The sequence below is a fragment of the Peromyscus maniculatus genome, chromosome 1, assembly GCF_049852395.1.
Source record: "Peromyscus maniculatus bairdii isolate BWxNUB_F1_BW_parent chromosome 1, HU_Pman_BW_mat_3.1, whole genome shotgun sequence".
Classification (NCBI taxonomy): domain Eukaryota; kingdom Metazoa; phylum Chordata; class Mammalia; order Rodentia; family Cricetidae; genus Peromyscus; species Peromyscus maniculatus.
Window position 1 is genome coordinate 176,281,306 of NC_134852.1, and position 27,428 is coordinate 176,308,733.

The window sequence follows — 27,428 nt, forward strand, 5'->3', positions numbered from 1 at the left end:
TCCTCCAAGTCCTTCACAGAGCAAGGGTGGATCCCTCATGACTCAGACCCATTCAGGGCAGCATCTCCCAACCATAGAAGCCGGTACCAGGGAGGGGCACATTGTGATGAGGAGGCATGGGAAGGTTCCAGTGAGGGCTATTCCAGTCTAGAAGGGATATTAAACTCCTAACTCTCCACACTCCCACACCCTCTCCAATTGTAGTGTTTTTTACTTATTCGCCTGATGTAGTAGGACAGGCCCATAGGGTCGAGGAAATTGGCTCAGACCAGTTGCCAAGGGATGCACATAAAGTACTCCTTATGAGCCAACTTGGAGTCTGCCTGAAGCCCTAGCAACAGGGGCTGTCAGAGTTCCTGATCATGCCCAGCCAATGAGGGACAACCACGCAATGCCACCAAACTGCAACACAGACTGGGTGCTGGGAGGAGCGTATATAAGGCCTTCCCTGTTATTAAATAAAGGAGTTTGCTGTTTGCCTTCAACTGACTCTGTGTCTGTGCACTTGACGCTGCTGCTGCCTCCCCCTCCCCCACACCCCTACTCCCTAGGGAGCCATTAGAATCCATCAATACCCCGACACCCAGCCTTGTGGGCTCAGTTTCCAGGCAGGAGGTGACTTTCTCTCTGGGGAACTGTAAGCCTGTGTATGCATTTACTTATGGTAATTGATAAGAGAGGTTCTAGGGTATTCTCCTCTACTGTCTGCCAAGGACACATCTTTGTTTACTGAGGAGCTTGGAACAGGATTCATTGTGTCCCAGGAGACTGATAGCACCCAAGCCGGTATCCAGACGCTGGTATGCCCTTTGATACACTACTGTGAGCTTAACATAGAATTGATTCATGCTGGGCTGTGGTGGCACATGCCTTTAATCCCTCACAGGAGGATCTCTGTGAGTTCGAGGCCAGTCTACACAGCAAGTTCCAGGACAGCCAAAGCTACACAGAGAAGCCCTGTCTTGAAAAACCAAAGCAAAGCAAACCACCACAACAACCCAGCTGATTCATATTCAACCAATATGAAATGTTTCTGAGAATAAATAAGAAACAGGACTAATTTAAATAAATAATTGCTAACTATGAAACTTGCAAAGGCCAAAACAAAGAAGGTTGGGATTTATTTGCTAGAAATGGTTCCCAGCAGTGTGCCCCAGGGCCCTATGAAACAGCATTTGGCAGAGGGTTCTCATTTCTATAAAAACAAAACTCTTCTTGGGGATTTATTCGAGGGGTGATGAGGGAAAAGGCAGGTGATGGGCTGGGATAGCATGTTATTTATTTTGTTTTTTGTTGTTGTTTTTGTTTTTGAGATAAGGTCTCACTATGTAGCCCTGGCTGTCCTGGAACTCACTCTGTAGACCAGGCTGGCCTCAAACTCACAGAGATCTGCCTGCCTTGGCCTCCCGAGTGCTGGGATTGAAGGCGTGTGGCAAGTGCTCCAGCACTGAGCTTTACTCTCGGCCCTGAGTTACTGGCTTTAGAGGGTTGTCGGGTCCCACCTGACCTGTTGAACAGTCCTGAATAGGGGAGTGAGGATTGAGAAATAATAGATAGGAAAAATAGAGATGTAGATGGAAAATAAAAAGACAGAGACACAGGATAGCTTCTAGAGGGCTCCGAGTAAATACCACAGCAGCCCTAAGTTTATTTCTCACAGGCTTTTTATACTCAAGGCAAGTGGGGCAAAAGACTTCCCTTTCTCAAGGACACCATGGTTCAGGGTACAAACAAGTGTAAACATCTCTTTAATTCTCAAGGCATCTGGTAACCATGCCTTTGGCCAAACATCTTGTTATCCAGCCTTAAGGGGCAAAGACAAGCTTGAACTCTCTGACCTCGAGTCAAGATGGAATCAAGCCACAAAATGGAGTCACTGTGGGCTCCCACAGAGGGTGCTTGTGTTGGCTAAGGAATTGACATACATATAGCTCTGTGGTATAATAGAAACATGCATGGTTTTGTGGGCTCAGCATCTGCAAAGCACAGCATTCATCAGGTGAGAAACATACTTCTCACAGACACACAAGGAAGTCAGGGTAAGAACTAAAGCAGGAACTGAGGCAGAGGCCATGGGGGCTGCTGCCTACTGGCTTGCTCCCCATGGCTTGCTCAGCCTGCTTTTCATACAGCTCAGGCCCACCTGCCCAACAGGTGTTAAAATTAATCAGAAAGGTATAATGGGCAGAACTGTGCCTCCAAATTCCTTCCAGGAAATCCTAGGTCTCAGTACATCCTGAACAAAACTGTATTTACACCCAGGCCCTTTAGAGAAATGACTAAGGTTACATGAGGCTGTAAGGATGAGACCCAAATGCAGCACAGCAAGTGTTTGTCTTTATAAAGAGAGGGTGAGGTTGAGGGGTTATAGCTCAATAGTGCACAAAGGTCTGGGTTTGATTGCAAGCACCATGAAAAGAACAAGCCAGATATAGGATACCTACTCACAAGTTGTGGTTTAGAGAGGTCCAAAATGCTGTGGAATAATCCGTCTGTACACTGTGAATATGTATTACTCTCATTGATTAATAAAAAACTGACAGGCCGGTAGCCAGGCAGGAAGTATAGGTGGGACAGTCAGACACAGAGGATGCTGGGAGGAGGAAGGGTGGAGTCAGGGAGGTCACAGGAGCTGCAGAAGCAGCAGGACATGCTGGAGTGCAGGTAAAGCCACAAGCTACATGGCAGAATGTAGATGAATAGAAATGGGCTAATTTAAGTTGTAATAACTAGTTAGTAATAAGCCTGAGCTATCGGCCAAACATTTATAAGTAACATAAGCCTCAGTGTGGTAATTTGGGAGCGGCTGCTGAGACGGGAAAACTCCACCTACAGGAAAAGACCCTCCTTCCCCCAACATACAAACTATTGTCATTGCTCATGGTTGTCCACTAGAACCTATTGCTCAAGACTCCAAACACTTAGTACTGCTGGGTGTTAGCTTTCAAGACAGAAGACTAAGGCCTGAAACCACGTTGATATGCTGGAGACCCAACGAATAGCCAGCAACAAGTCAAACATGGTCACATGGTCCTTGAATAGGATTTCTCAATAGTAACCCTTTGACTTCCTTGCTATGGGGTTGCAGCAATCCTAGAGTCTAACCACTAGATGGCAGTAGTATTCACTCCAGATATTGTTGCTATAGTCAAATGTCCTCAGCCGCTGCCAAAATGGTCCCTTGTTGTGTCTGGGGCAAAATTGTCCCCTTCTCTATCGTTGTTTTAGTATAACTTTGAGCTAAAGACCTACAGAAATATTTTACCAATTTTTAGATCATTTTCATGATACTGTCCAAATCCCTTCAAACTTGGGTCTTATTTATATTAATATTTTTGAGTCAGGGTCTTGCTATGAAGGCCAGGCTGGCTTGGAATTCCCCATTCTCTTGCCTCCAGTTCCTGAAAGCTGGAATCACAGGCACGTGCCTCCATGACTGGTTCTGCTTTTCATTTCTCTGGGTTTCAGTTTCCCCATTATCAAACAGAGTGAATGCCTCAGGGCTTCGCACGAGGATGGAATGAACAGCATGTGAGAAATCATTAAGTTATTTAAGGGGCACAGTCCTCTACCTGTGAAAGCAGAGGACCGAAACCATGCTTCATATCTCTTCACCTTGGCAGGCACTGACTTCAGGCTGGGGCAGATCACCAAGAATCCAGAGCTCTGCAGCCAGAAGTGGGTATTCCTCCCCCAGGACAGGAATGGGGTGGTCTTGACCATAGCTGCGGGGAGGGCTGATTGCCTTTCCCTCACCCTTGGTAATCACTGAATAGCAGCTGCTTCTCTTCCAGATGCGGCCACATCACTTTCCACTTCATTTTCTCTGCTGGCGACTCTGGGGTATGCTAGTTTCCATGCTGTGGAGATGAGGCCCACATGGTAGAGAGCTGAGGTACTGACCAAAGCCCAGGAGGAAATGGACCTTCCAACAACCGTGTGAACAAGCCTGGGCATGGATCTTCTTGCTCCAGTGGCTGCAGCTCTGACAGACAGCTGAATTAACACAAGGGCTAATGGTTCCTTGACCCTAGAGAAGAATAGAGGCTAGAACAGATTGTTTTAGTAACAGAAAGGCAGGGGTTAGAACAGAGTGTTTTAGTAACGGTAATGTTGGAAGAGCACCTGGGATTTAGAAGAGGGTCCAGAGCCAGAGAATCCCTTCTCTTAGGATCTCCAGTTGAGAACGTAGATCACACTGGGTGAAGGGCCTTATAAACACTCTCATTCTGTTCTTCTAACCTCATACTGAGGCCAGGGTAGTCTCCGTTTGACAGACTCAGCCCCGAGGCAGATTTCCTCGTCCTAATCCTCCAGTTACCTGAGCTGGGATACAAACTTGGGTCTACCTCTCCTTTGCTATTTCCAGGAGAGGCTTGTGAAACACCAAGAACGCTGGATTAGTTTGCTCCATATCGCTGTGATAAAACACAAACCAAAGCAACTTGGGGAGGAAAGGGTTCCCTTCACTCTACAATCCCAGTCAGAGCCCATCATTGAGGAAGTCAGGGTAGGAATTCAAAGCAGAAGCTGAGGCGGAGGCCATGGAGGAGTGTGGCTTGCTAGTTTGCTCTCCTTGGCTTGCTCAGCTTGCTTTTTTATACAACTCAGGACCACCTCCTACTGTGGGCTGGGCCTTCCCACATCAATCAGTAATAATAATAATAATAAAACAATCAGCCAGCTACAACGCATCTTCCTCTTCCTTATCTAACCCTAGGAGTCAATAGTGACCTGTGCTGAACTGCTGGGCCCCAGGCCATAGCAGTCTGTCCTCTTCACCTTGATCTTTTCACCTCCGGAAGGAAGGTCAGGTAGTGCCCCGCAGCCTCCTGGTGCGGGGCTCCTCTCTTCTCATGCAGTTCTTAGTCACACCTAGATATGTCCTCTACATCTGGACCATTTTGTTCTGTTTTGTAGGGGGCTCTTATCCTTGAAATTACATTCCTAAACTCCCTTGCCGATTACCTTCTAAAAAGGTTCAGTCAATGACTGGCATTGTGGGAGCCTGGGGGTGGGGATGCCTTGGAGGAAAGGCCTGCTGTTTCCTCTTTCTTCTTTTACTCCATTTCCACACAGGAAGTATCTCTAGTGGTATTGGTTTTCCTCTGTGGCTCCCACCTTTACTGGACAACCCCCCCGCCCCCCCGATTTTATCTACCATTCCCACGCTCCGAGAATACCCCCTTTTGTAGTGGTCTCTGATTGTAATGGAAGAAGTACAGCTTTCAGGAGTCTCCGCTCTTTCTTCTTTCACGTGGACCACCGATGCAGTGAAATCTCTGTATGAAATCTTCACCACACATTGTCTTTCAGGCTGGACCTCATATGCTACCTATATCTGTATTCTGGACTTTATAGCCATCTTAAATTTTTCTCCCTAGGATGTCTTCAAACCACAGGAGTCTGCTTTCTGGTTTTAATCTCCATTCCTTTACCTCACTCATGGTTGTCTTTCCATGTCCATCTCCACCCCAGTCCCCTACCCTCATCCCAGCCCTCACTTGCGCACTGTATCCGGCTACCAATCCATCTCACAGATCCAGCCAAGCCCTGTGGTTGCTGATGATACAGTGAATAAGGTTGCTGATCAACACGTTCTTGTGGAGTTTATAGTCTTGTGTGGGAAGCAGATAACCGAAAGGCTCTGACAGAGCCATGGAAGTGTTAAGATAGGGATAATCAGAAGAGTGGCCCTGTGTCAATTTGAGGGGTGATGAAGGCACACTTCCTTGAGACCCAAGGGGTAAGAAGTCGTTAGGCAAAGGAGGTCAGGAAGGAAGAGCACACTGGGTGGAGGGACTAAATGGAAGGAGGACATGACCACGCCACGGTGTGGTTGAGGAGAAGGTTTTCATCATAGGTATGAGGGAGAGGGCAGCCAGAGGCATCTAGAAGAGTCCAGATTGAACTTGACCAGGAAAGGAGGGAGAGCAAGAGATGAAAGAGGGAGCCAAGAAAGAGAGAGTCAAGGAATGGAGAGAGTGTGTGGCTTGTACAAGGGAAGTAAAGCTCATGAGCTGGAGAAGGTTAGGGCAGGAGTGTGGTGGGAAGAGCTCAGCGGAGCCAAGGTGCTAAGTGAGCTTAGAGGTCAGCATCAGCTTGATATGCTAATAGGCATCACAGTTAGCACTTTGTCCTGAGTTTCTTTGGAACCCGTAACGACCCCTTGGGTGGACTGTGAGGCTCAAGGAGGAGAGTACCTGTATAAGGAGAAATCCATGGAGTCTGCTTAAAGGGCAAAGGAATCTATTAGGGGAGGAAAACTCACTGTACAGGATAGAATTGTCGAAGGTTCTGGGATGCTAGGGCAAAGTCTCATGCTATTCTGGCCATCTGTCCTGCATCCAAGTCCCACGAGGGAGCGAAGAAGGAGAGTGCCCACATGCTTCTCAGGTCTTAGGGATCGCCCTGAGGCCATGTCCCGGGGCATGTACTTCAAGGTCATAGGCAGAACAGCTATCCACTGCATCCCTGTGCTTGGGAGCCTTAAAGGCAGGGATGGGGCATTTCAAGTAGAACTAAGCTTGGCTATGCCAGCTGTGGCTCTTGGGCATAAGGGTGGCCACACTCTGCTTTCCTTGTAAAAACTCCAGGGTGCGCATTCTACTAACAAGTCTCAAAGGCCAGGCTTGGCTTTGGACCCCACAGTTTCTTTGGGTAACTGCCCAAACACCTTGCTTGTCCTGGTTTCTGGAACTGCCCGCTGGCTACCACTGGCTGTTCCCTTTGGAAACTGCTGTTCGTCTTAGAAAGCTGAATATTGAGACAATTGAGTTGAGGCCTCCCTCACCTCTTTGCTCTACTGGTACACCAGTAGAAGCACTCTGGTGCACCCCTTAAGATCAAAATGCCAGCTCCAAGGATGCCATCAAGAAGAAGTTGACAAGGATCCAGCATGAATCACAAACAAACTGCTCTGAGGAGGTCAAGGACCCCTGAACCCTGGCGGAGAAACTAGATGGCAGCCATCATCTCCCTGGAGGGCAAGCCTTTGTGAGCTGCCTCCAGCCCCTGCCTGGAGCACGGAGTATCCCCAGACCTCTGGTGTGTTGCCAGACAAGTGGGGTGAAGGTGGGGTCCCTGCAGGGAGTGGACAATCCCTTCACCCCAGTTGATAAATGTGCCCCCCACTCCTTGGACTCTGCTCCTCCCTCCATCCCTGATAGCGGCCTTCCTAAACAGCTCCCCCGCCCCTGGGTTTTTGAGCCAGGGTTTCTCCATGTAGCCCGGGCTGTTCTGGAACTTTGTAGATCAGAGATCCTCCTGCCTCTGCCCTCCCAAGTTCTAGGATTAAAAGCCACCAGCACCTGGCCCTAAACAGTTTTTGATGTTCCTATTTGCTCTTAGGTTGAAGCAGACCTAGGTATCCAGTTTAGGGGGAGCCTATATTATTTTTAATGACCCCCCTCCTTCCCATCTCTCTCTATCCCACGCTGCCCGCTTCTAATAGCAATAGCGACTCTGTGCTTGTCCGTTTAGTTCTGTGTGGAAATGGAACACTGTGTCCCCGCCTCACCTGCTGCCCTGCCTTTTGCCACTCATGGAAGCAGGACCAGTGAGGGACCTTCAGTTAAAACAAAACAGCCACCACCAAAGGGACACAACAAAAATGGCTAACTAACAGCAGCAAAACAATGTCAAAGAGACTGTAGAAGCCACTCTGACACAGGTTGAGCAAGTGTGCTCACTGGCTATTCATGGCTCTAAACCTTGTCTGCGCCGGAATTAACCTGGGGAGCTTTTATGAGTGCTGTAGCCGAGTCACGTGTCTTTCAGTTAAGTCCGCTTCTGAAGGCGGGACCCATCATCAGGATTGTTTCATGGTCCCAAGGGTGGCCACTGTGTTTGGAAGGCTGAGCCCCCTTGGGTTTTCTGTGCATGTGTATGACCCCTGGTCTGCAGGGTCTATTTTGGCAGCAGGATGTCTGACAGTTTTGTTCCAGCCAGAGCTCTTTTTGAGGGTTGATTGGCATGTATAATGGTTTAACCAGAGGCTGAATGGCCTGGATGGGTCCCCTCCAGGAAAACGTGAGTGCTCTGGGATTTCTCTTGGGGCCCTAATGCTACAGCAGGAAGTATACTTGTTATGGCCATGGCAGACTTCTGCTGTTTCTCTTTAAATGGCTGCAGATGCTCCTTTCAGATTCGTGTGGTCTGCAGCATCTCCTCCTGGGATGATTCCTTGCTCAGTTACCTTGGCTGCTCTGTGTGCTCTATGATAGTGATTATGTGACCGGAGAGTCAGGACTAGGTTAACATGAAAGAAGCCAGTTTTTGAGGAAGACTGAGGTCCCTCTGGACCTGGGCTTTGTCTAACAAACAGAGCATGTGAGGAAAGCCTTCACACTACAAAAGGGAGGGGCAGGTACTGTAACAGGCGACACACTGTGTGGTCTAATGTTTTGGGGTTTTTTCCTCAACCATTAGCCCATTCCCCTCAACTAATAGCTCATCATTTTTCCATTCTTGGAGTGATTTTCCTTTCCTAAAAGCTGCCTCTAGCTGGGCATAGGGGCAAGTGCCTTTAATCTCAGCAGCCGGAGACAGAGGTGGGTGGAGCTCTGTGAGTTTGAGGCCAACCTGGACTACATTGCAAGTTCCAGGCCAGCCAGGGACACATAGTATCTCTGTCTCAAAACAAACAAACAAAAATAAGCATCACTTCTTACCCCTGCCTCCCCCAAATCCAAAACCCAAGCAGAGCTGTCTCTACTTACATTTCTTCTTAAAAATATATTTAAGTGGTGATTGTGCATGCCTTTAATCCCAGCACTTGGGAGGCAGAGCCAGGCAGATATCTGTGAGTTTGAGGCCAGCCTGGTCTACAGAGTGAGATCCAGGACAGGTACCAAAACAACACAGAGAAATTCTGTCTCGAAAAACAAAAATATATTTATTTTGGAGGCTGGAGAGATGGCTCAGAGGTTAAGAGCATTAACTGCTCTTGTAGAAGACCTGAGTTCGATTCCCAGCACCCACATGGCAGCTCACAATAATCTGTAACTTCAGTTCCGGGGAACCCAATGCCTCCCCAAGCATCAGGCATGCATGTGATGCAGAGACATACATGTAGGCTAAACAAGTATTGTGGAGGTTTGAATGAGCTGTCCTCCATAGTCCTGGGCATTTGAATGCTGAGTCCTCAGTTGGTGGTGCTGTTTGGGGAGACTGAGGAGGTGTGGTCTTGTTGGAGGAGGTGTGTCACTGGAGGTGGACTGTGAGAGTGATAAAACTCCTACTGTAGCTAGAGTTTTCCTGCCTGGCCCACAGTCAGGACAAATCTCTGTCACCCACCAGTCCCACAGCCGCTCAGACCCAACCAAGTAAACACAGAGACTTATATTGCTTACAAACTGTATGGCCGTGGCAGGCTTCTTGCTAACTATTCTTATATCTTAAATTAATCCATTTCCACAAATCTATACCTTGCCACGTGGCTCGTGGCTTACCAGCGTCTTCACATGCTTCTTGTCATGGTGGCGGCTGGCAGTGACTCCCTCCGCCTTCCTGTTCTTTCTTTTCTCCTCTCTGTTAGTCCCACCTATACTTCCTGCCTGGCCACTGGACAATTAGTGTTTTATTTATTGACCAATCAGAGCACATACAGACCATCCCACAGCACTTTTCTAGTTTGCTCTCTTTGCTTCTTGTTTTTCAAGACGAGAGTAAGCTCTTAGCTCCACCTCCAGCTGCCATATGTGCCTGTGATGATGATGCTGTTCTCTTATCCCGCTGGAACTGTGAGCCCAACTTGAACTTTCCTTCTAGAAGTTGCTTTGGGTGTGGTGTTTTATCACAACGTTAGAAAAGTAACTAATGTATCTGTATGCATAAAAGATAATTAAAATCTATTTTATTATTTACATATGTATGTGTCTGTGTGAGTGAACACCACATGTGTGTGGATGCCTGTAGAATCCAGAAGAGGGTGTTGGACCTCCAGAAGCCAGAGTAACCGAATTTATGAGTTGTCTGATGTGGGTGCTGGGAAGGGAACTCAGGTTCTCAAAGAGCACTATGTGCTCTTAACCACTGAGCCACCTCTCCAGCCCAAATTAAACATTTTGTTTGAGACCAAGTTTTTCTAAAGTGCATGGGCTGGCTTTGAGCTCACTCCTTGAACTCACTTGGTAGACAAGGCAGAGTTTGGACTTGGAATGCATCACCAGCCTCACTTGCCTGAATGTCTTATTTATTTATTTATTTATTTATTTATTTATTTATTTATTTATTTATTTATTTTAAGGCAGGGTCTCACTACGTAGCTTGGCTGACCTAGAAATCACAAAGTTCTATCTGCCTCTGCCTCCTGAGTGCTGGGATTAAAGGTGTGTGCCATTGTATCTGTCCTGGATGTCTTCTAGAAACCACAGACTCAATGTGATCAATCCTGTATTCATTACTTCATTTATGTATGTATTTATTTACTAGACAGAGTCTTATTTTATAGCTGACTGGAACTTACTATGGAGACCAGGCTGGCTTTGAACTGACAGAGATCTGCCTGCCTGCCTGCCTCTGCCTTCTGAGTGCTGGGATTAAAGGGGTGCACCATCATGCCCAGCTGTCACTTTTCTTATTTAAGGCACTCCCAAATGGCCTCACACTTACTATGTAGCCAAGGATGACACTGTAGTCCTGATCTTCCTGCCCCACCTTCCAAATGTTAAGATTATAGGCTTGCATTGTACTGCTCAGTCTATGTGGTGTTGGAGATCAAGCCCAGGGCTTCCTGCATGCTAGGCAAGCACTCTATTGGCTGATCACATCCTCAGCCCCTCATGATCACTTCTCATAATTTCTTTTCTCTCTCTACATCTCTCTTCGCTTATAAAAAGGAGTTGAGGTGACTGGAAGTGTCACTCAGTGGTACAGTGCTTGCCTGGCATGCAGAAGGCCCTGCGATTGACCCCAGAACACACACACACACACACACACACACACACTTAGGAAGCATGAAGGAAGAACTAAAAGGCCTTGGGGCTCAGAAGACAGAAACCATGGAAACTGTTGGTTACCACTTGTAAAATCACTTGCCTGGCCATCTGAGACACTGTCTTTGATGACTCATTTATAAACGTGTCCATGTATCTCTGCTCACCTTGAGCCATGTCACCCCGGACCTTTCGACTTTGGTGTGCTTTATCGATAAAGTAAATCCACAAAGAGGAAATCCCAGCATCCAGAAAAGAGAAGATCTGACAGAAGAGGGAGATGAAAGGAACTCCCAGGGTGCTTGTGAACAGAGATCCCAAGATGGCAAAGGCAGAGAAGGCCCAGAAATCAGTCAGCTAAAATTGCAGCAGGTCAGAAGTCTCTGGGCATGATTTCTCCAAGAAGAGGCCACTGTCGCTGTCAAAGAATTTTGTATATGTGGTTAAAATCTACTGTCATATGGTTTTAGGTGTAGGAGTTCTGGGCCTTACCAATCAGGTCAGCAATAGAGTAAGAGGTAACTATGGTAACCAGGTTCATACAGTATTCAAGTGGGGGTGGAGGGTTAGGGTCAGAGACAAACTCATGGCCTTAAAATGGTATTTGAGTTAGGCCTTAAAATAACAATTCTTGACATTCCTTGGGCCAATGTTGCTATGAATTTTAATGGAAATTATAGCCCCTTTCTTCAAGAATAAATAAAAAATGAAACCCAGAACAATTCCATCTACACAAAGGCATGCCATCTAGAATCAGTGGGTCCCTTATTGAGGACCCGGCTGAGATAAATGAGGAGACTTAAAAATGGGAGGGGAGTAGGGGAGTCATGTAGGCAGACACATGTAGTGAGGGACAGTGTCTGCTAGAGGAAGTGTGGCAGGGGATGCCCCTCATTCCCTTGTAGGACTCTTTGTTGACATTGCCATGAATTGTAGAATATTATTTTAAGATGTGATTAATATTTGTTTTTTTAATTTTTACATTTGTTTATGCTGTGGAACATTTGTTTTAATGATGCAAAGATGTGTTGCATTCTTTATGTTGCATTTGTTTAACTGTGAAGCTGTGTTACTGTGCCTGAATAAAACACCTGATTGGTCTATTAAAGAGCTGGACAGCCAATAGGAAGGCAAGAGAAAGGATTGGCAGGGTTGTCAGGCAGAGAGAATAAAGAAAAGGGAAAATCTGGGAGGAGGGGAGATCAAGGAGCTAGAAAAGAAGGGGCCAGCTATCCAGCCACACAGCCAGCCACAGAGTAAGAGTGAAAGTAAGATTACAGAAGTAAGAAAAGGAAAAAGCCCAGAGGCAAAAGGTAGATGGGATAATTTAAGAAAAGCTGGCTAGAAACAAGCCAAGCTAAAGCCGGGCATTCATAAGAAATAATAAGTCTCCATATATGTTTTATTTGGGAGCTGGGTGGCACCCCAACCTCCCAAAAGCCAAAAGAATGAAACAACCACCAACAGCTGTGGTTTGAATTCCAACACAGAACTCCATACAGTGCTAACTCAAATCCCAGTGTAACCATTTTGGGAGCTGGAGCCTCTGGACATGTTTAGGTCACAATGCCCCATCCTCATGCCTGGATCAATGCTTCTATGGAAAGGACTTGGGGACTAGGCTTTCTTCTTGCCCTTCTGCCTTGGGCTGGGTCTTATGGGTGGCTTGTCTCGGACTTCTCAACCTCTAGAACCATAAGCAAGTTTCTGTTCTTTATAATTACCTAGCCTGGGCTACTCTGCTTCAGCAGCACAAAACATATGAACCTAGAGCAGATCTAACCCAAGGTGGATTCCCAGCATCAACTTTGCTGGTACAATTTCTACTTATGCTGAGAAAGTGTGAGTGTGCAAATAAGCATAAGCTGGTTACAGACTATATTTATGAAATTTTGTACTGTGTTTATTTACAAGCAACAGCCTGCTTTAACATTAAGTATTTTATTTTGAGCATCTCATCAGGAACATCTTTCTGCAGCCCTGGTTACCAGATGGTGTACATTCCTTGTTTACAGCATTCACTGTCCCTTCTGCTGGCTTCATTTCCATGTGGGATGTAGCATCCTTCCAACCCCTTGGCTTAGGACATCACTGTCACTTTCTTTAGCCAAAGGAACATGAATGGAAAAGCACTTCCTGCAAGTAGAGATGCTACATGCTTCCATTGTTCTCCTTCCATTGTCCTGCCTCAGGGCTGCTCCAGGTTTCCAGATGAAGACAACCCTCAGAGCTGAGCTGTATCTGGCCCACATGTATGAGTGAAAAATAAAACTGTCCTGATTAAATCTATTGCAATTTTGGGGTTGTTGGTTACCATAGCACAACACATTGACTGATACACCAGCATATTTGGGCATGTCCATTGGATTAGTTGAACAGAATCTACCATTAGGTAGATCTTGTCTTAGAACTAGGAATTTTATTATTTTATTTCTACCTGTCATGAGCTTCAGTTTACTTAGGATTCCAGAAAATCTATGCCAAGTGTCTTAGTCAATGTTCTATTGCTGTGAAGAGACTCCATAACTAAGGCAACTCTTATAAAGGAAGACATTTAATTGGGCCTGGCTTACAGTTTCAGAGGCCTTAGACATGGTGCTGGAGAAGTAGCTGAGAGTTCTACATCCAGATTTGCAGGCAGCAGGAAGAGAGAGACCACTGGGCCTGGCTTGGGCTTTTGAAATCTCAAATCTTACCCCCAGTGACACACTTCTTCCAACAAGGCGACACCTCCTAATCCTTTCAAATAGTGGTAGTCTCTAAGCATTTAAATATATGAGCCTATGGGGGACACTCTGATTCATACCACCACAGTGGGGTTATTTCTATTAAAAAGATTTACTTTTTTATTCTATTAATCAATCAATAAACGTGGGCTGAGGTTATAGTTTAGTGGTAGGGCCCTTGCCTAGTAGATACAAACTCTAGATTTGATCACTCAAATCCCCCAGTGCGCGCGCGTGCGCGCGCACACACAGACACACACAGACACACACAGACACACACACACACACACAGACACACACAGACACACACACAGACTGTAAGTCATTGGAATCAATGTATGACCACAGTTGAGAACAAAATATTTTATTTCTTTCAATAAAACTATAGTTTACAGTAGTATTTACTAAATAAATTATATAATTTCTCTTTTACAAGCAATAAACTAAATCACAAATATTTCAAAGACAATGTATATACACGACATAAGGCCTTTTATAAATAGCTTTGCTTTTCTCATTTCACTAGTAAACAGTGAAAAAAATCTTTATAGAAGCTATCTTTCTATAAAGTAAAGGCAGACCTATTATACTGATCTTTATAGGGGACAGATAGAACCTTTTGATGACATGGGCTATGATTAGAATTTTTTTAAACAAAGAGAGAGGATTTATATCTTAATTATCATTTTTGCATGGATAGATTTTTAAAAAATATAGAAGCAGATTCCATGTGTTGCTTATGTGTGATCACCATATGCATGCAAAATGGAACAATGCAAGAGCCTATAGGAAAATAGCACTTCCCAATCCAGAGAGGTGATTGGCAACGGTATAGAAAAGCAGCTTAAGTACAGTTCATGCAGCTCTTCACAGTCAGCAAGCAACAGCAGCCACAGAACAGCGTGGGGGTTTCACATCCACCTGCTGATCAGCCATGGACCAAGGCGCCCCCGACATCTCACGAGCTTCAAGGTCCAGTGGATTCTTACTGTGTGTGCTGGGGCTCAGCCCAGTACCTCTGCGAATTCTGCAGTGGGGAAGGTCTCTCCCACAGCTGTGTTGAGGCCCCATCCATGTGCTTAGGTGGTTACCACTTTCATTACTGGGGGAAAAATAGGAGAAAAAAAAAGAACAGATGTGAGACTCACTTTTAGCATCAGTTTGTAACACCTGCCTACAAGTGGTCCTTAAGTTGTTATTTCTCCCATTGACTTGTACCGGGAAAAGCATGCATTAGGTTTGGGATTTTCTTAGAATGTCATATGCTTCTTTGGGGGCCCGTGAGATGTTACTTACCCAAGGTTCATCAAGATCAAGCCCCAGTTACATCACAGCACTGATGTTGGGGACTTTGAATGAAGTGATGTTAAGAACCACTCTGCCTTCTCAGAGCACAGGGCTCAGGGAGTGTGTGGTATGTGAGACCCGAAGCCAAACAGCGCAATTTGAACGTAGCCCTGTACTCACAAATGCTATGCTCCTTTCCGAACAACATCCTCATGGCCAGCAACAAAACAAGCCATCAGATGTCTAACCTAAAATGCTAACTAAAAGCAGAGCCAAGCCGGGCGGTGGTGGCGCATGCCTTTAATCCCAGCACTCGGGAGGCAGAGGCAGGCGGATCTCTGTGAGTTCGAGGCCAGCCTGGGCTACCAAGTGAGTCCCAGGAAAGGTGCAAAGCTACACAGAGAAACCCTGTCTCGAAAAACCAAAGGAAAAAAAAAATCAGAGCCAGGCAAGGTAGAAATGATTGTAATCCTGCAATCCCAGCACTTGGAATGTGGAGATGGGAAGTGGCAATCCAGAATTCCAGGTCATCCTCAGCTACACAGTGAATTTGAGGCCAGCCTGAGCTACATAAAACGCTGACTGAAAGCAAAGCGAAGCAAACAATGAAACAAAATAAGTAAGAGGAAGCAGAGACAGCCATGCCAGTCTGTGCTAGATGTGTCATGGTGTATGTGGGGAATACCGTTTCAGTCCGTATAGACATATATACTGGGTCAAATCTACTTTCGAATTACCTAAGCCATGCAGCATTGCCTATGTTTCCCAGCCTTTATATCCTGTTTCATCTCTAGAACAGGAATAACAATCAAGGGCCACACCACCCTGAATCCACCGGAGACTGTCTGATCTTGGAAGCTAAGCAGAGTCTGGCCTCGTTAGTACTTGAATGGGAGAAGAGGAATAACTAACGCTTCTCACAGAGCAGTTGTGAGGGGTTGACTTTTCTTCTCCCCTTGAACTTCCTCACTCCTCCCTTTTTAGGGATGGGTTTTACTGTGTTACCAGGTTGGCAGTGAAAGCCCAGGCTCACGTGATCCTCCTGCCTCGGCCCGTCAAGAAGTTTGGACTAAGGGTGTGCACCATCACAACCGGTGGAGATAAACTCTTCTTTGTGTGTGTGAAATAAAATGTCAGACATCACACACACACACACACACACACACACACACACACACACACACACACACACACACTATTCTGTCATTGTTACACACTCGCTGCAGGAACTATTTTATTTAAGCTAATTCCCTATACCCTCGCTTTTAGACTTGGAAGTGACATTTTCCTTCCTATAGGCTCTTGCATTATTTCATTTCGCAAGCTCATAGTGATTGTAGAAACAACAGATGATATATGTTTATATATAAAGAAATAAAATTGGGGCTGGGGATGTAGCTTTGTGATAAAAGTATGTACTTAACATTTGTGAGGCCCTGAGTGTGAGTCTTAGAATCAAAGCAGACAAAGAAATCAACATCAATGCAGTGCTCCCAAATTGGAGAGGTTAGAGCTGGGGTCACAGACATGGTACTACCCAATACCTTCAAAAGAGACAAACAAAACAAAACACAAACCCAACTTGAAATAAAGAGTTTGAAATGTAACTTTTTTTTTTGGAAAAAAAGTAGGCCAAGGGAAATCTCATTTGGCAATAAATAATCAATATTCATCACATAATCTGTCTCTATAGTGAGTTTTAATTTTATAAACTTACTTCTTTTTCTTTTTCTTGGAATTAAACCCAAGGCCTCAAGCATGCTAAGCAAGTGCTGTAACACTGAGCTCTGTCTCTAGCCCTCACTGTTTGGCTTTATAGTTCATTTCTCCCTCTCTTTTCTTTTCTCTTCTCTTCTTCCTTCATTCCTTCCTTCCTTCCTTCCTTCCTTCCTTCCTTCCTTCCTTCCTTCCTTCCTTCCTTCCTTCCTTTCTTTTTGTTTTTTGTTTTTTTTTTTTTTTTTGAGACAGGGTTTCTCTATATAACAGCTCTGCCTGTCCTGGAACTCAATTTGTAGACCAGGCTGGCCTTGAACTCACAGAGATCCGCCTGTCTTTGCCTCCCAAGTGCTGGGATTAAGGGTATGTGCCACCACCTCCTGGGCATTTCTCCCTCTTATGAGCCTCAGTTAGACAGGGTCTTGATGAGTGAATGACAGCTGCTGAGAGACAGTGGATTATAAAAGGGACTGATGAATTAAACCAGCCTAGATGCTTTAGGGATGTCTTAAATTTAAAATGGAATTCAAAAAATGTATTGTGTTGGGGGAGAGGTTTTGCTTTTGTTTCTAAAGGAAATGAAAGTCTGTGGATTCCTTCAAGGTTAACAGAGATCAGATTTGATCAGGGGAGACCTCCTGAAAATCTTGGCTATAGACATAAAGAAAAAAAAAACCAAGAAAAACTACAAGACAGGTGATGTATATACTGATCCCTCTGCACGGGAACAGTTCTAAGACTGGACAAAATGTTACAACTAGTTTCCCAAGACTTGACCATTAGCTCAACTTTCTCAAGGCCTACTAAAGATACCATCGCCCCCAGACAACAGGAAGCAGTTTAGAGAACACAATGCCCACATTCCCAAGAGGTGGGGTGGGTGGTTTTTGGTCATTTGGTGAGTTTGTCATTTGAGGGCAGGGGGGAGATACAAATATAGGATAAAAAGAATCTTCATGACTCGGGGTGACCTCTGGATATTCAAGAGCAGTTTTGGTGAGGGTACAATGATGGTGTTGCATTAGAAACCAGAGGCCTTGCACCAGACCAATGACTCACTGAAATGAACATTTGCAAGTAAGGCTGACTGGACAAAGGGTGAACCGTGTGACACACCAAGGCTCTCAATGCCACTAAGACGAATGAAGAGGTGTTGGAGAGGCAGGAGAGACGAAGGAGTGAAGAGAGTTGTTTTGTTTGTTTTGGTTTGGTTTAAAATTTTTAAAAAAATCTTCTTTTTGGGGGATGCTGCAAGGATGAAGGACAGATATGGGGCCACTGGGAGATGAGCAGAATTGGGGTGCATGATATAAAATTCCCAAAGAATCAATAAAGGAATTATGTTAAAAATTTATGCTCGGTACATTTTATTTTGTTTTACTTGAATACCTCCTTCACTGGATGTTATTTCACAGAGGCGTAATCACCTGGGGATAAAGTATAGTTGGAAGTTTCTCTTTGTATTGGGTCTTAATAGTAGCAGGAACCCAAAGGCTCACCATTTTTCTAGGCATAATATATATATGTATTAGTGCTGTAGAAATCAGGACACAGCAGGGCGATGGGATGGAATATCACATGTGCAGAACGTGAAAGCCGGAAGGGCCCTGTTATGGTTTGGATATATTTTTTATTTTTGAGGCAGAGTCTCACAATGTAGACCAGGCTACTCTCCGGCTCACCGAAATCTGCCTGTCTCTGTCTCCTACGTGCTCCAGCTGGTGGTTCTGTTGGGTAGCAGTGCAACCCTTAGGTCTAGCGGGAGGAAGCTGTAAACGAGAGAAGCTGTACCTGCAAAAACTGATTAGAATTGCAGAGACTCGGAAGAGGCTGGAAGGATGCAAGTCCAGAGCCTTTTTACAACTCACTTAGGAATCTCTTCAGTCTAAATAGCCATCCCTCATATAACTCCGTGTTGAAACTAACATCCTGCATCTTACCAGATAAAAACCTGTTGGGATGTATTAGCAGACCACTAGCTCCCACCGAACCTCAAAGCTAAGAACGTCGTCAGACAGCATCAGATGCAGATAGAGAGGCTTCTCCGCTTTGCTGTGACCCATCTCTCTGATGTTACCCCAATGTATTGTAAGTGTCTTGATTTATAACATTCTTTCTCCTGTTACTATTAGAAACTTCAGGAAACTGCTTTCATGTTGGAACATGGAATTTGGGGTTTTCTTGGGCCATGTTCTCTCATATTTGACTCTAGAGTAAACTCTCTTTTATCCTCTTTGAGGTAAGAGCTGTGTTTCTGAGTTGATAAAGTCATGGGGATGTGCCCTGGAGAAGGACCTGGGGACCCTGAGCCTTGAGGTGAGTGGTTTTCCTCTGCCACATGTATTTTCATGGTGTCTTGCCTCACACGGACTGAATGCAACAGAGTCGAGCAGCTATGGGCTGAAAACAACCCCCCAAATAAGCCTGTTTCCCTTAAAAAAATCATTGACTTTGTGAGTGTGTGTGCAAGGCACGCATGCCATTGCGCACGTGTGGAGGTCAGAAGACAACTTGGGATTGGTTCTCTCCATCCTTCATGTAGGATGAGGGGATGAAAATTAGTGATAAGGCATGGCAGCAAGTGCCTTTACCTGCTAAGTCATCTTGCTGGCCCCACATTTCTTCTTTTAAATGATTTATTTCAAGTATTTCGTCATAGTGATAGAAAAACTGATGAGCACAAAAATTTAGAAGGGTCTGAGCCCAAATCTCCTCCCTTGAGACTTGAGTAAATATTAGGACTCATAGCCAGAAGCTCAGTTGTTCTTTTCCCAGGACCGGGGACTGCAGACTTCATCTGGGAAGCAGTGGTGCAGAAGGCGGGAACTGTGCCGTCCTTGAAGGATTTGCACACTCCGGATGAAGACATCCATTTGGGTCTAATCTGGTAGAAGGCTGAACCTTGCGGCTTGTCAGACCCCCACCAACCTCCAGTGCTCCATCAACGACCCCCGTTCCTGCAGCAGGCAGATGGCAGAGAAGCTGCCGTCACCTCCCCATCTCAGAAGACAGACTGAGATCGAAGTCTCTCGTTTCAAAACTGTTAGTTCAGCAGCAATATTTTACCACAGATTGCTGCTTCATTAATTTGTCTCCAAAGGGCGGGGAGATGATGGAGGGCATCAAGGATTTACGCATCCTTGCTGGGGGATGTCTTTCTGTGCACTGTGAACATATGTTGGTCCCATTGGGTAATAAATAAGCTGCTTTGGCCTATGGTAAGGCAGCTTAGAGGCAGGTGGGAAATCCAAGGAGAGAGACAGGAAAGAGAAAGGTGGAGTGGGGGAGATGCCAGACTGCCATCCTAGGAGCAACATGTCATGGGATGCAGGTAAAGCCACGAACACATGGTGATACACAGATTAATAGTTATGGGTTGAGTTAAGTTATAAGAGCTGGCTAGTAAGAAGCCTGAGTCATGGGCCATATAATTTGCAGTTAATATTAAGCCTCTGAGTGATTATTTTATAAGCGGCTGCAGGACCGCAGGGCTGGGCAGGACCAGAGGAACGCAGCTACACATCCTGATAATTCTACAGGGGACTTCTGGTACTGGAGTACCTGTTGTCTTTTCAGCAGCCTGTAATCCAAACTATCATTCAGAGACAGTAAGGAAAGCATTCAGCACTGGGTGTTGGCTGATACTTTGTGGTAGTCTGAACTGCAGGAACAGCATTTTCTGTGTTGAATTAAATGGCCAAGGGGGTGACTTTCAAAGACACTCAAGGGGAACTGGCCTTGATGGATGAGAAGGGAAAGCTTGTATCTGAGAAGGGAGATGAGTCTCTCCTCTCTGTTGGGCAGTTCGAACTGTAGCCTCCAGGCCAGCCTGAAAGGTGGCAGATGCTGGGCCTGTGCTAGGAGTTGTCTTTGATGCCTGAAGACTCTGTTGCCTGCCGAGGTGACATGCACAGTGCTGGAAGGATAAGGTCCAGTGCAGAAGTTATACATTGAGCCCATACTCACTCTCCAAATGGTTTCTGTACAAAGCCTGTCAGTCACCCCTACCCGCCATGGGCAGAGCTGCCATTTTACCAGTAGGTGGCAGCAGAGGGTTTTCGGAAAGGAGGGACATCGATCAGTGGGTTTCTGGCTGTCACTCATAGGGTTTGCTTTCTGAATCAGAGGAAAAGTGCGTTTGATTCTAGTTAGGTCTTAGGAAGGGGATCCTTAAGAGTGACACAGCCCTCCTTTACACTGGCACTGGAGAATGACAGGGTGCACAGAGCCGAAGGACCCCGGAAAGAAGCTTCCTGGATGCAGGGAGCATCCCAAAACACCAATGCTTGAGTTCACCCTCAGGGGATTTGTTTGAAACACACTACACACCTAAGACAAACTTTTTTTTCACAGTCATTTATTCCATTTTTTTTTTTTTTTTTTTTTTTTTTTTTTTTTTTTTTTTTTTGGTAAGGAATCCAAAATAACTTGGAAACATCTACCCAACCTCCTGGCTCTTAGCTAAGGAGAAGAGGAGAGACAGGAGGAGGGTCTGTGTGTCAGTCTGTGTAGTGGGCTGAGTGGAAGGCCCTGAAATTTCCTGTCTACTAGTGACCTTAAAAACTGACTCGACCCAGGGTCTTCCCATACGTAAGTAGTTAAGGTCACACCGGCTTAGAGTAGACCTTAATCCAGTGACTAAGAGAGAGAAGACACACAGGGTTACAAGGAAGTCTGGGTGGCCCTGGAGCTGAGGAGGAGGGCAGGCACTGTTCAGGTTTAAGAACACCAGGAAACATGCTGGGTGGTGATGGCGTGCACCTTTAATCACAGCACTCGGGAGGCAGAGGCAGGTGGATCTCTGAGTTCAAGGCCAGCCTGGTCTACAGATCAAGTTCCAGGACAGCCACGGTTACACAAAGAAACCCTGTCTTGAAAAATCAGGGAAAAAAAATGCCAGGAAACATGTGAAAGCCAGCAGCGGTAGCAAGTACAGGTAGGCATCTGTCCTCGGTACCTTCATTGGGAGCAAGGCACTGTGGGAAATTTTCAGACCCCTGACCTCTAGGAGATGACACATTTGTGTTGTTTAAGCCACCCAGTTTGTGGTAATTCCTTACAGCAGGAGACTAATATAGGTACATACAACGAGGGAAGGCCAGGTCCTCAGGCTCCCCTCTGGACGTTTTCCTTGTGCATTACTACACAGAGTCAGCTTTGTTTATATTTTATTATTTTATATGTATATGTATTTGCCTGCATGTATGTCTGGGCATGACACGCATGTGTGGTGCCAGAAGAGGGCACCGGATCCCTTAGAACTGGAGTTATAGACAGTCATGTGGGTACTGGGAATTGAACCTCGGTCATTTAGAAGAGCAGCCAGTGCTCTTAAGTGCTGTGGGATATCTTTCTGTATGCTGTGAATATGTGTTGCTCTGACTGGTTGATAAATAAAGCTGGCCTATGGCAAGGCAGCTTAGAGGCAGGCAGGCAATCCAGGAGAGAGACAGGAAGAAGAAAGGCAGAGGCGGAGGAGACTCCATCCCGCCATCTAGGGAGCAGCATGTAATGGCACACAGGTAAAGCCACGGAACACGTGGCGACACATAGATGAACAGAAATGGGCTGAGTTTAGTTATCAGAGCTAGCTAGCAAGAAAATTGAGCCATAGGCCATGGCCATGCAATTATTGATATAAGCCTCTACTTGGGTCTGAGCGGCTGCAGGACCAGGCAGGACACAGGAAAACTTCCAGCTTAAGTGCTGAGCCTTCTCTCCAGCCCCTATTTTTTTATTATAGGGATGTTCCTTAAGCATCCTCCTCTTACACCTCAGAGACCAGGGAGGAAATCCACATGAGTGATGTTGAGTTCACCAGGCCCAAGGGTATGACAGGAAAGGCTCACACATTCTAGCTTGGCCTAATTCTGACATTTGATCCCCACAGGTTCTGAGCCTGGAAGACATCAAGTTCATTCCAGTAGCAGCGGCTTCCTCTCAGACATTTCATTCTCAAGAGTTGGAGAATCTTAGGCGCCAAGTAAACACTGGCTTCCCATGGCTGAGAAGGGGACAGGAAGAGACCCAAAAAGAGAAGCAGTAGGGGCCAGAGGGACAGGGACAAAGAGAGAGGCAAAGAAAGGAAAACAGCGGGGTCACCCATGCACGGCCTCAGGTGAACCGAAGAGCAGAGCTAATTTCAAAGAAGGTGAGAGTCAAGGCCACTGCCGCCAGGCTGTTGCAAAGAAACCTCCTCGCCACAGCCCTGCAAACTGTCACTGAAACTTAGCCTAAGTGAACTGGAAAACCAGTGTTCCGCTGTAACTCCAGCTCCAATTCTAATTTTGCACAGCAGTTAGATGCTGTCTGTTAAAAAAAAAAAAAAAATCCTGTGATTGCGCACCTAATCCAGACAGGCTGGTCACTTTAGACCCGAAGCATACATCATCCTATTTCAGGAACAGCCGTCACCCGTGAGTGTGCTAACACACTTGCAGGAACATCCTTTGCTTTATTTTATTTTTGAGTCCAGGTCTCATGACAAAGCTTTGGCTAACCTGGAACTTGCTATGTAGACCAGGCTGGTCTCGAACTCACAGACATCTTGCCCCCCACCTATGCCTTCTGAGCACTGGAATCAAAGGTGTGCCCCACCATGTCTGCATATGTGCCACCCCCTGCCCAGCTCTTTCATGTGTCTTAAAAAGATTATTTAGTCAAATGACTGAGGAGCCAAGCATTTTAAGGGCCCTATTTTACTCTTTCTGAAATCTTAGTTCCGCACAGTGCGAGCATGTGACAATCGGGAAAAGGATTTCATTTCAGAACTTCCAAACCCGAGGAGCTGTGTGCCTTTTCTCCATTTTCTGCCCTCACAAAACCCCACTGGGCACGTGAGCAGTACCTCGGGTTGCTGGGAATCCAGCTCCATCCGGAGAGGCAGTGGAAATGTCACTGTTTCCAATCAACACCCCCCGGGGCAGCCCATACTGGCTTAAGCAAGGAATGATTAAGGAGACCCAACCGCTGCTGTGCGGGGGTCATTCATCTCCAAGCCTAAGGATTCAAACTCAGAGACGAGCGGTTTCTTTTGCCAGAACCTCCTGTGAATTTTCTAAGACCCCGGTGACCTAATTTGTTGAGTGTTTGTCTTCCTATTTTCTCAGGCTTTCCTTGTCCACACTGGTGTGGCAGCTGTTAATTCAATCATTCTCACTTTCTTTGCCTCCCTTCTTCCTATGATCAAAGAGTACCATTAACCACCCCAAACACCGAATCATCAAGCCGTCCAAGGGCTGTCTGTCACGGCGCTAATCTCCAATACGGGTAAGGCTAAAAAAAAAAAGGGCTTAACTGTTTCTTTTCCTTACACCCAGCTATTTTCTGCACTTCAAACAGCCATTCTGCAGAAGCGCTTTCGCAGGGAAAGGCTGTGTTCTTGAGAGGATGCTAACGTGAAAAGTGTGAGGGCAATAGGGTATAACTCAGGGAGCGAGTAACAGAAGAGAAGGGGCTGCTGGGCGGCACCATCCTTCAGACGTCTGTTATTAAAAATGCGGTCCCTTCGTCTCTCACTCCCAGCCCATTTCCAGGGAGCCACAAAAGGGCACTCTCTCTCCCACTCCATTTTCCAGTGGGAATGGCTTTTGTTGTTCCTCTTTCCAGCAGCATCAAATTGCATTCTGCGTCAGGTAGAGAAGGGCTGCCGTAGGATCTGAGCAATAGCATCCGGGCCTTACAATACTGCGACCGTCCCATTAGGAAGACGGCAGAAGTGACCGTTTTCCATCAATGCAGCCTACTCAGGCCTGTTGTATTCTTTTCAATACCCTAATCTGCGTCTCATCAGCTCAGCATTCAATAGGAAACATCCTTGGTCACTGGATAAAGCCATCTTAAAAAGCCATCTCCCTTGATTTGAATATTTGCAAATGAACCAGAAAGCTTCATTGGTTTCTGGGGGAGGGGGGCGCAATACCGGGAGAATTTGAAGGACCTCTGGAAAGCAGTGTGGGAGGAAGCTTGGGTGGGACTTGAATTAAACACCTGAATATGGATGATGAAACTGTTAGCTCTCTTCAAAGGTCAATCCTTTTAAATTTCCGTTCAAATTACAGAGAACAGTCACAAGGCTGCCTTAGCCCACAGGCACAAGTTTGGGTGGGTCCCTATAAGGAAACTTCATGTTATCTGATGTGTACAAATCAATGTGGTTTAAATCTGCACGTTTCACATGAATATAAATCCTTAGTGGATCAGTTAAACACAAAGTGGATTAAGATATCACTACTAATAAAGAAACATTGCATCTTCAAGGGGAAAACCTCACACGAGACATCAGACTTCACTGGGCCACCGCACCAAACAGAATGTCATCACAGAAACCGCAAGGGACATTCAATTAAAGATGGCTGGGATAAAAATGGCTGGGATCCAGAGCTTTTGAATTAGGTCAACAAGAAAGGAGAGAGAACTTGCCCAAGCCAGAGTGGATTTTCTTTCTTATCACTCTTCCATAATGTAGAGACAAATGAAAACACCGAAGGACGGGCAATGAGCCGAGTCTTTTCTTATGTAGGACAGCATTCAAAATAATAATAATAAAAATATCTCCAGCAAGAAAACATATCCCCAAACTACAGGTTAACAGGTCCGAATGGTCTAGATGTATTGCCCTAAAGTTCACGTGAAGCTTAGTGGTAGAGGAAGGGATGAAACCGCAGAGTTTGGAGAACAACTGTAGCTTCTCTGGAAAGCCATCCTTGGGCAACTTGTGTGATTCAGAATGTCTTAGGTCTTAGAGCACATTCAATATCCCATTTACTAGATGAGAAAACTGAAGTCCCAAGAGGGCGATCAACCGGAGGTCAGGGATCCCTGAGAAACAGAGGCAGGCACTGACTCCGGGTGCCCAGCTCTTTTTCATTTATAACTCATCTGGTTTTGCAACAGGTGAAGAGGCTATCTTCAAAACCTAGAAAAGCTGTCTGTGTAGGAGCCAGTCGGTCAAATGCTTTCCCACCGGCACTCACATGCTGTTTGCTTTCCATCTTATCCTTTTCTACATCCACAGTAAAATTCCTTCCAGAAGTGAAACTAGGAGCCAGGTGACAGACTCATACAGAAATAATCCCAGTGTGGAGGTGCAACTTTTGTAATCCCAGGACCTGGGAGTGGGGGGAGGAGGCAGGAGGATTGTATGTTTGAGGATAGCCTGAGCTATATACTGAGCCTTTATCTGAAGGAACAGTAACAACAATACCAAACAAAAAATTGCTATGGAACTAGATAAGACAGGAGCCTCCACTCTAGCTTCTATTAAGCCAGAGATGCTAGGGTTTTGCAGGAAGTAAAATGATGATGCTATTATGTTCACTGTTTATTTGTATTTTGTAAAATCAAGTCATGTGTTATATTCATACAAGTATTACTTAGCTATCATGATCTTCATTATTCTAAGTCAATGAATATTTAAACATCTTCCGTATAAATTCTGAAGACATAACCTGGCCCCCTCAGTGATTCTTGGGGTCCTCAGTGATTTTCAAGGATGTATTTCAAGAGCAACAGATATGAGGACTGCTGTACTAGAGCATTAAAGAATAACCAGAAAAAAACTGGTTGGGGCAACACATGCCTTCAATTCCAGCACTTGGAAGGCAGAGGCAGACAGATGTCTGTGCATGAGGCCAGCATGGTCTACATAGTGAATGAACTCCAGGACAGTCAGGGCTGCACAGAGAGACCCTGTCTCACAAAGAAAAAAAAAGGAATAATAATATTTAGGGGCCATAAAGACCACCCTTCACAATGGCTGCTGTCATTGGGGCTGCTATTTTCCAGAGTTGGTTGAGATAGAAAGACGTCTGAGCTGAGTTAGGAAGGAAGGAAGCAAGGGGATAAGCATGGTTTGGCCCTAAGAGAGAGACACAGATAAGAACAGCAAAGCAAAGACCCGGAGACAGTGCTTGGTGTGTGGGAAGAACGCTGAGGTGGTGTGTGGCTGGAACACAAAAGCCATGGGAGGAGGGCCGTGTGAGCAGAGGAGGCCCGACTACAGAACGCAGGGCCTTTTGAGTTTAAACCTAAAAACATAACATTCCAAATGACATCCGCCATTCCACTCAACACCCTCCCTGCTGCATGTGACGCTGGGCATGTGTACAGAATGTGGAGGATGTGGGTGGGATGTAATTTGCAGGACAAAGACTGCTTCCAGCCTGCCAAGGTATTCTTCTTGCACCACCTAACAGTCAACAAAGGTGGAACAGACAGTCTGACAAGCACTAATGGAGGATGCCCCCAGCCCCACCCCCCACTTGTGTTTTTTCAAGGCAGCCTTGTGAGATAATCAGGGCAGGCATTATTTCTGTTCTCTGTCAGATAAGGATGCACAGTCAAAGAAGTCAGACCCATCACACAGCCAGTTGGTGACAACTCTGAATGGTGTCAGGTAGACAACTTTTCAGTTCCAAATTTGAGTTCTTCCCAAGTCCTGTTTCTGTGCCATCCAGCCTACTGCTTTATCACAGAGGCAATGCCAAAATAAAGAAGATTCAAATATGAGGGCACCACTTGAGTCAAAGGCCAAGCTTACTATGTTGGAATGGAATCAAGACATCCTGCTTTGCCTTCACTTCATGAGATCTGCCCTCTGGTTATATTTGCTGAGTATTGACTGTTGGGGAATAGTCTATCACACTGTGAACCCCGTGTTTGCATTTGCATAGATTAAATAAAATTAACCTTGGGTTAGGAGGCTGAGTTAGCAATTAATTGACAGAAAGTAATCATAGAGCATCAGAGGGCATCCAGGAGA

General features: G+C 45.7%; 1 protein-coding gene across 1 annotated transcript in view; it reads right to left on the reverse strand.

The window, feature by feature from the left end:
- Positions 1-14,011: 14,011 nt before the first annotated feature.
- Positions 14,012-27,428, reverse strand: part of Pip5k1b (phosphatidylinositol-4-phosphate 5-kinase type 1 beta) — a 276,063-nt gene continuing 262,646 nt past the window's right edge. The window contains exon 15 of the mRNA XM_076561464.1: positions 14,012-14,765. Within this exon, the coding sequence (XP_076417579.1) occupies positions 14,763-14,765 (3 nt within the window). The 3' untranslated portion in view covers positions 14,012-14,762. The remainder of the gene's footprint in view (positions 14,766-27,428) is intronic.